Source organism: Dipodomys ordii, unplaced genomic scaffold (genome assembly GCF_000151885.1).
Source record: "Dipodomys ordii isolate 6190 unplaced genomic scaffold, Dord_2.0 Scaffold79, whole genome shotgun sequence".
NCBI classification, from domain to species: domain Eukaryota; kingdom Metazoa; phylum Chordata; class Mammalia; order Rodentia; family Heteromyidae; genus Dipodomys; species Dipodomys ordii.
In genome coordinates, this window is record NW_012267295.1 from 4,676,960 (window position 1) to 4,686,404 (window position 9,445).

The 9,445-nt window shown below is 50.4% G+C and overlaps 1 protein-coding gene across 1 annotated transcript in view; it reads left to right on the forward strand.

The window, feature by feature from the left end:
• Nucleotides 1-7,445, forward strand: part of Foxred2 (FAD-dependent oxidoreductase domain containing 2) — a 15,962-nt gene extending 8,517 nt beyond the window's left edge. Inside the window, exons 6-8 of the mRNA XM_013024808.1 lie at nt 163-404; nt 1,424-1,594; nt 6,917-7,445. Of these exons, the coding sequence (XP_012880262.1) occupies nt 163-404; nt 1,424-1,594; nt 6,917-7,176 (673 nt within the window). The 3' untranslated portion in view covers nt 7,177-7,445. The remainder of the gene's footprint in view (nt 1-162; nt 405-1,423; nt 1,595-6,916) is intronic.
• The last annotated feature ends 2,000 nt before the right edge of the window (nt 7,446-9,445 follow it).

Below are 9,445 nucleotides of genomic sequence, written 5' to 3' on the forward strand. Positions count from 1 at the left end.
TCCTCTCCCCTCAGCCTTGCTCCTCTCCCCTCAGCCCTGCTCCTCTCCCCTCCACCCTTCTCCCCTCCCCTCAGCCCTGCACCTCTCCCGTCTGCCTTGCACCTCTGCCCTGCTCCTCTTTTCCCGCCTGCCCCCCCACTCAGCCCCATGCCCTTCCCACAGGAACGCCACAGCATTTGAGTACCTGGAGGAGTTCCCTGTGCAGATGCTAGCCCAGCTGGAGACCCTCACAGGGAGGAAGGCACAGCATGGGCTCTTCGTCATCAATATGGAGTATGGCAAAAACTTCTCTGGGCCCGATAAGGATGTCTTCTTCTATGACCGATCCGTGGGGCACACAGAGGACGCCTGGCAGTCTAACTTCCTCCACCCGGTCCTCTATTACTACAGACACCTCCCCACTGGTGAGTGGCCCAGCCTCCCCCAGCACAGCCTCTTGGAGGTAGCATTCCTGGGACCCCACCATCAAACCTCACAGAACCCCTTCACAGCTGACAGAAGGGGGAACCCAGGAGACTCTTCCCAGAGATCAGATAGAGACAGAAGGTCTGAGAAGGCTCTGCGATACATCCTGATCTTGCCTGAACTATAATCTGCATAGACAGCCCTGACCCTCTTGAATTCCAAGTACCATGTGGTAAGAGGAATGCTCTATGTCCCAAGGAGGCTGAGAACAGGGTCAGGGGGCTGCAGATGCAGTATTTTAGGAAGAGTAGGGCAAGGAACTCGGACCAGCTAGCACAGTACAGGAAAGAGGCAAAATTCCCAGCCTGTCCTTTCAGTGCTGTGTGATGTTGGGCTGTTACCCTCTCTGAGCCTCACTTTCTGGAGATCACAATATCCATTTCCTATAGTCTTGGTAAAGGAAAATCTAACAACTCAGGTCTGGTTGCTCCCAATAAGTGCACAGCCTGGGAATGGGACTTGCGCTTCAAAGCTGTTAGGGCACAGGCAGAGGAGGCGGCTCCTGAGAGGGGTTGTTCTCCAGGGAAGAGGTGGTCTCAGCTGGCAGAAAGGACAGAGATCCAGGTCTGCATTCAGCGAAGAAGCTGGCCACCTAGAGTCTGGTTCCCAGTACAGAGATGGTCAGGTGTGGGTGTACGCGTCCTCAGCCTAGGTACCAGTGCAGGCGCTCACGCCGCTCCTTGGCAGCTTAAAGCAGCCACAGGGACCTTGATTAGAAAATCACCACAGCCACTGGACTCAGCACTGGCTCTGAAACCACAAGCCACAGGGCCGGTTCCTCTTCCTCATGTCAGCACTGGCTGATACGTGGAGTCGGCAGGCTGACCACAGACAGCCCCGGCCAATGTGCATCAGGACCAGAGCAGCAGAGGGGAGATGCCAGCCAGAGCAGAACACACAGCACTGCCTTGCGGCACGGGCCACAGCCTGCCGTCACCAAGCTCTCCCTCTCCCACAGAGCAGGACGTGCGCTTCCGCCCAGCGCACTGGCCCCTGCCCCGGCCAGCAGCCATCCACCACGTCGTGGAGGACTTCCTCACTGACTGGACAGCACCAGTTGGACACATCCTCCCCCTGAGACGCTTCCTGGAAAACTGTCTGAACACCGATTTACGGAGCTTCTATGCAGGTAACATGACTTCCCAAAAAGGCAGGCAACTGGGCTGGAGGCCCCAGGACAGCCAGAGAGAACCACAGAATCTAACTGTGGAAATCCAAACCCCCAGGCTCCTAGATCTAACCGCCATAGGCTAGATGCTCATCAGAATCCCTCCCAGTACAGCACACCTAAAAAGACCAATTTTTTTTTCTTCAAACAAATGGCAAGAAAAATGAGGGGACCCCCGCAGAGCGGTGCTGGGCCTGGCTGCTGATCATCAGCCCAGGGCCTGCATCTGCACCGACTGCACCTTGAGATGGCCAGGTGGAGCGGGATGGAAGGTCTCTTTAGAGATCCTCAAATAAATTTGGCTCTCAGTGGGTCAATCAAGGCAAAAAGAGAAGAAGGGGGAGGGGGAGGGGGAAGGAGGGGAAGGAAAAGGAGAAGGAGGAAATGCTTTGTACCCTGGGTACAGTGAGGGAAGTGGGGAATCTCTTAAACACCCCTCCTTCCCTTAGTAAAGTTAGAGGTTAACCTCGTGCCATCATTGTGGTTCAGAAATCACAGAAGCATATGCAAACCTTCCCCTGGGAGATACGATTTAAAACTACTAGCTTTCCCAGAATTCCCACAGATGAAATTTGATCAAAATCCTTGAAAACATGACGGAGAAACCACTGTGAGGGGGTTTTAGCAGAACCGGAGACTATAGGATCAAACCCACAAAGACTGAAGGTACTGGGAAGGCTAGATAGAAAATACAACAAGGGGGGCTGGGAAATTGGCTCAGTGGTAGAGCGCTTGCCTTGCATGCATGAGGCCCTGGGTGTGATTCCTCAGCACCACATAAGCAGAAAAAAGCCAGAAGTGGCGCTGTGGCTCAAGTGGTAGGGCACTGGCCTTGAGCTGAAGAGCTGAGGGACAGTGCCCAGGCCCAGAGTTCAGCCCCCACCACCAAACAAAAAAAGAAAAGAAAAGAAAATACAACAAGGGGGCTGGGAAGGTGGCTCAGTGGTAGAGTGCTTGCCTTGCATGTATGAGGCCCTGGGTTGGGTTCCTTAGCACCACATTAAGCAGAAAAGGTCAGAAGTGGTGCTGTGGCTCAAGTGGTAGAGCACTAGCCTTGAGCTGAAGAGCTCAGAGACAGTGCCCAGGCCCAGAGTTCAGCCCCCACCAACAACAAAAAAAAAAAAAATACGAAATAAAACACAATAAGGTATGTTTAAGATATCTGGAGAAATTTTTTTTCTGGTCCTTTTGCTTGAATTTTGGGCAATGTCCCTGAGCAATTTTGCTCAAGGCTAGCACTCTACCACTTGAACCACAGCACCCCTTCCAACTTTTTTTATAATTAATTGGAGCTAAGAGCCTCATGGGTGGGGGGGGAAGGGATGGGAAGGGGAAACAGGAGGAGGCAACAATGCTTGATAAAAAATGTACTCATTACCTTGCCCATGTAATTGTAACCCCTCTGTATGGTATTTAAAAAAAAAAAAAAAAGAGTCTCATAGGCTTCTTGTCTGAGCTGGCTTTGAATCGTGAGCCTCAGATCTCAGCCTCCTAAGTAGCTAGGATTATAGGCGTGAGCCACCAGCACCCAGCCTAGAAAAAAAAATTTAATGATTATTGACAGTATATTGAAGGAAGAAAAATGTATTTACATTTTGGCTGGGTGTGTAGCTCAGTGGCAGAGCACTTGCCTAGCACACACAAGGCCCAGGGTTCCATCCTCAGTATTGCAAACAATTAAAAAAAAAAAACCTCGCTGAACAGAGTGCTGATGGCTCACAGCTCAGGAGGCTGAGATCTAAGAGGATCACGGTTCAAAGAAGGCTGGGCAGCAAAGTCTGTGGACACTATCTCACTAAAACTACCAAAAAAACAGAATGAAGCTGTAGCTCAAGTGGTAGAACACTAGCCTTGAGCACAAAAGCTCAAGAACAGCTCCCAGACCCAAAGTTAAAGCACCAGGACCAACAAAAAATAAATTTAAAAATTCTGACGGCCAAACCTAAAGAGGAACTGAGAAGTAAAAAGATCAGAGCGGGGAGGGGGGATAATGCTAAAAATAAGTAAATAAAAATAAAAGACCCAAAAAGTAATTGATAAAAAGCTAAATTTTTGTCTTTTGGTCCCTTAAATGTCTATAATATCCATTCTTTTTCTCTATGGAGAAAGCATCTGCTAATCACCTGCTATGTGGTATGTTGGGCACTGATCATGTTGAGTTAGAGACCAACTCTGGCCTAGTCAGAGAGCCAGTGTCCTGGGCTCCTCAAGTCTGCTTTGAAACAATGCTGTGTCCATTATGGGAGATGGTTTGAAGGTATAGCGTACAGTGACCTATCTACACAAGCTAAGCTGTCCACCTTGATCAGACACTGACTGGTCTGTGAAGGGATGTTACAGAGTTACAGGTAAACCGTCAGCTCCAAAATGCCCACCTCAGGGTTTGAGGAGGCCACAGTGCCAGTGTGGGCACATTCCCATCCAAGGTGCCTCCTGTCGCGCAAACCACGGGGTGTGGCTGGCCCCAGCTGGGAAGAGCCCTCTTAGCAGAAGGCCGGCCAGCAGGGCAGCAAAACAGCCCCCTTGAATTGCTGCTTTCCTCCTGCACATCTGCTGTCTTCTCTGTCCTGCCAGAGCCCCTGTAGTGGGAGTGAGATGAGCAGGAATGGGTATTTGGGGGAGCCCTTCCCAGGTTAGTAGTCCCTGGAATCCTCACAACATCCTTCTGTCTGTGCCCTGTGTGTGGATTTGTGTGCTGGTTTGAACTCAGGGCCTTTGCACTGTTCCTGAATTTTTTTTAAGGCTAGCACTCTACCACTTGAGCCACAGCTCCACTTCCAGCTTTTTCAGTAGTTAACTGGAGTTAAGAGTCTCACTGGGGCTGGGAATGTGGCTTAGTGGTAGAGTGCTTGCCTACCATGCATGAAGCCCTGAATTCTATTCCTCAGTACCACATAAACAGAAAAGGCCAGAAGTAGCACTGTAGCTCAAGGGGTAGAATGCTAGCCTTAAGCAAAAGAACTAAAGGACAGCGCCCAGGCCCTGAGTTTAAGCCCTGGGACTGGGAGAGGGGAAAAAAAAGTCTCACTCCTGAATTGTGATCCTCAGATCTCAGCCTCCTGAGTAGCTAAGATTATAGGTATGAGCCACCGTGCTATACCCTTTTTTTTCTTTTTTTTCTTTTACATCAGATAAAGGAACTTGGGGGGGCTGGGAAGGTGGCTCAGTGGTAGAGTGCTTGCCTTGCATGCATGAGGCCCTGGGTTCGATTCCTCAGCACCACGTAAGCAGAAAAAAAAAAGCCAGAAGTGGCACTGTGGTTCAAGTGGTAGAGTGCTAGCCTTGAGCTGAAGAGCTGAGGAACAGTGCCCAGGCCCAGAGTTCAGGCCCCACGACTGGACCCCAAAAAAAAAGGAACTTGGGGTGGTGAAAAAGTTTTCCTAAACCAGGCACAGGTGGCTCATGCCTGTAATCCTAGCTACTCTGGAGGCTGAGGTCTGAGGACTGAAGTTCAAAGCTAGTCTGGACAAGAAAGTCTGTAAGACTCAGGCTGGTATGTAGCTCAGTGGCAAAGTGCTTGCCTAGCTGGGTTCGATCCCCAGTACCAAAAAAGAAAAGAAAAAAAAATAGTTTAAAAGAAAAAAACAACAGAAAGTCTGTAAGATTCTTTTTTTCCCTCCCATCCTAGGGCTTGAATTCAGGTCCTGGGCACTGTCCTCGAGCTCCTTTTTACTCAAGATTAGTGCTCTATCATTTGAGCTACAGCACCAATTCTGACTTTTTCTTAAGTTTATTGGAGATAAGAGTCTCACAGACTTCCTTGCCTGGGCTGGCTTTAAACCACAATCTCAAGCCTCCTGAGTAGCTAGGATTACAGGTGTGAGCCACTGGTACCAGCTCCATGAGACTTATCTCCACTATACTACCAAAACAAGTCAGAAGTTGGAGCTGTAGTTCAAGTGGTCAAGTGGTAGGCTTGAGTTTAGTAGTCTTGCTAGTTTTGAGTAAAAAAAGCTCAGGGATAGCACCCAGACCCTGAGTTCAAGCCCCAAGGCTCCCACAAAGTTGCTAAAGGATTCTGGCCAGGTTTTGGTATACTGCCTTCCCATCTTGTCTCTAACTTCCTCAACAAGACTGAGCCCAAGCTAGGCTTAGTGGTACATTCCTGTACCTACCAGCTCTCAGGAGGCAGAAGCAGGATTGTGAGTCTGAGGCCAGCCTGGGCAACATGGGGAGTTAGTTGGAGGCAAACCTGGGCTATATAAAGAGATCCTGACTTTAAACAAAAGACCTGAGGGCTGGGAAGGTGGCTCAATGGTAGAGTGCTTGCCTTGCATGCATGAGGCCCTAGGTTCCATTCCTTAGCACCACATAAGGAGAAAAAAACTGTAATTGGCGCTGTGGCTCAAGTGGTAGAGCGCTAGCCTTGAGCTGAAGAGCTGAGGGACAGCGTCCAGGCCCAGAGTTCAGGCCCCACGATTGGACCAAAAAAAAAAAAAAAAGACTTGAGTCTAGGACTAAAGCTTATATGCAGCCCTTGGTTTGGGGTCACTCATGTCAGGAAATAATAGAGCCCATGATTACAACATGTTGCTGCTAGTCAGAGCACCTTTTATTTCTTCCACCATAAATGCAATCCCTCTACAGCCCAGCAGGCACCATGTCTGTAACTTACATAGTATTACATACTGCAGAAAACCCAACCTGGGTTTCTTTTCCATGTCTTCAGTTTCACAGACACAGATGCATCTTTCCATAGAGGCTTCTTCTTTCCTTACTGAGTCTAGACCTGACCCCTTTTTGGTTTGAGGAGTCACTTTATGACGGTTTTGGCATGTCCAAGTTACCCATATCACTGCTCCCAGGCAGAGTTCCCCAGCACAAGCACGGGGTAACAAAGGCTTGGCTGAGTCATAACCAGTGGCTAGGTAGCCTATGGGTAGACTTGCTGGTGAAGGGCTGAGCCATACATAATCCTGGGCGTGTGTAGCAGGAAGGTGCCAATACCATCCCCCCATCAGAATAGCCCACACTGTGAAACTTACACCTGCTTCATTTGGGGAGCTTCTCCTTTCATATTTTCAGACAATGGGCAATTGTAGATCGCTGAAGCCATGGAACCCAAACTGGATCCAGTGGTGATCACTGGCTAAAAGGCTTACTCCTGCCTTCCCCAAGCCATCGTCCTGCCCCAGCAGGAACTACTTGTAGCCCTTGGGGGTCTCAGCCTCTTCATTACTGATCGGATCTGTCCTGAAGGATTTATGCGTTTTATCCTTTTTTCTTTTCCTGCATTTCTCCCTCTTCTCCAAGCCTGATTCCTCCTCTTTTGCCTTTGTGTAGAATCCTGTTTCGTGTTCAGCCTAACGCGCCAGAAGCTGCCCCCCTTCTGCCAGCTCGGGTATCTGAGCATGCAGGGGCTGGCAAGCACGGAAGGCCTCCGGCAGCACGGTGTGGACAGCAGGCTCCTGCGGGACTATGCCGCCATGGGCCAGCACCGGGAGGGCAGCAGCCAACCGCCTGGCAGCCGTGGGCCCAACAGTCACCCCCTGGTTCCAGGGCCTCTGGTCCAGTCCCTTGACAGCAACAAGGAGGAACTCTGACTGTCCCCTTCGGGTGTGGCAGCCTCGAGTCCACCCATCACAGGTGGGACCTGAGACCACTCAGCTCCCCACTGGGACTGCACCAGAGCTAAATGGCAGGGCATGTAAGGCTGGGGTGTGGCCATGCACCAGTCCCTTTTGTCCTCATGGGTGGGGGGCCAGCAGAAGGGCGTGCTCTGCCAGGTATGAGCTGCCTTTCATAGCTGGCTGGACAGGTCGGTCACTGAGCACCAGGCTGCCTTGTTCTGTCCCCTCCCAGATCCACCCGCTCCTTTGTGGAGTAGCTGAAACCTACCATTATCCTCACAGGGTTTGCAGCAACAGAGGTTCAGTCCCCATCGTGTGACTCACACGAGAGACAGGGGCCCTAGGACTCACTGCCCAGACCCTCCCTAGGTGCTCCACCTGCACACTCCACTCCCCACTCCACCTTGCCCCTCCGTCGGGCCACCAACCCTGCGGGCCTGGCTTATAATCCCCGCCTGGAGGGCTGACCTTGATGGTGGAGTGGAGACCAGAATCCTTGGGCCTGGCCACCTGACCTAAGTCCTCCCTAAAGTACACCTTGTTTAGAGAAACTGCTGAGGTGTGTAATGGCTGGGGAATTCCGTTTCTGCCTCTATCACCTGGAGCCTCCACTCTCCCCTCAGGATGTGACTATGTGTGCCTAGGCCCTGGGGAAGTATTATAATTGACAGAAGTGACAAGGTTTCTTGACAGCCCCAATGCTCACTTCCCCCAGGGAGCGTGCACCTCCAATTCATGGATGCACTCAATTCCAGGGACACTGGCTTTCAGGACTGGAAGCCTCTTCTTAGGATATCCCCTTCCCTCTGGCTAGGTCCGCATCCCCTGACCACGAGCCTGACTCTCCACCTCCCCGTGCTATCCCTCCCCTCCAGTAGCTCACTCTGTCTTTTCCAAAGTGTATGTGTGCATGCACACACACACACTGCTCCTGGGGTTTGAAATTAGGGCTTCAGTGCCATCCCTGATCTCTTTTGCTCAGTTAGTGCTCTACCACTTGAGCCAAAGCTCTACTTCTGGCTTTTGGTTAATTGGAGATAAGAGACTCACAGATTTTCTTGCCAAAGCTGGCTTTGAATCATAATCCTTAGCTCAGTCTCAGCCTCCTGAGGATGACAGGCAAGAACCATTGGCACCTGACTTTGAAGCATTTTAATGAATCTTAATTAGGTCTGTGCCACAATATTGAATCCTGTTCCACACGCATCACCCACTAGTTTCCGAGGCTGGTGCAGCCACTTGTTCCAATTAAAATTCAAAGCTGGTAACAAGTAGCTGATTTTAATATAGAGAATTCCATTCGGGCAGTTGATTAGAGATGTCACCCTTTGTTCCATTTTATAAGAGTTGGTTCCAAACAGTGACCATCGTGGCTTCATTTGCCAAGTCTCCATCTGCACAGCCCCTCCGAGCTGTTCCCCTCCCTTGAACAGCCCTCATCTCTGGCCCCGTTGCTTTGGGCTCACCACCTCTGGGGGCTGCCACACCCGCTCTGTTGTACTGGGTTCACATTTGCACTTGATTGTCTTGTTTCCTTTTTCGGGAGTCTGCACACCCGGTAGCAGAGCCAGTCCCTTACAGCTGGGCCCAGTTCCTCATTCCTCTCAGCTGAGCCCTGGCTTCAGTCATTCCTTCTTTTTTTTTCTTTTCTTTTTCATATTATAAAGTTATTGGTGCACAATACACAAGTCAGCCTGGCCACTGGCCAGAAGGGGACCCCATTGTAAGTGCAAAGGCAGTGATTTTAGAGGGAAACACAGGGCTGGGGTGCAGCTCTGTGGCAGAGGACTTACCCAGCATGTGCGAAGTGCCGGATTTCATCCCCAGCAGCCCCCAGTCCTCCAGAGACTGCAGAATTAGGCCATAAATAGTGGGAGACATCTTGGAAGAAATTTGAGGAATTCTTTTTTCATTCTCAGATCCCTAATTCAAAAATAAAGGTGAGCTTTTGAAGCTGTATGTGTGTATGTGTGTGAGTGTATAACATATAACGAGAAAGGACTTTAATCAAAGGTACCATAATCAGAAAGGCACTATAATCAGAAAAAGGACTTTCCAATTAATAGAATGGTTCTCCACAGAGCCGGGCGCTGGTGGCTCACGCCTGTAATCCTAGCTACTCAGGAGGCTGAGATCTGAGGATCGCTGTTCAAAGCCAGCCTGGGCAGGAGAGACTGTGAGACTCCTATCTCCAATAAACCACCAGAAAACCGGAAGTGGCACTGTAGCTCAAGTGGTAGAG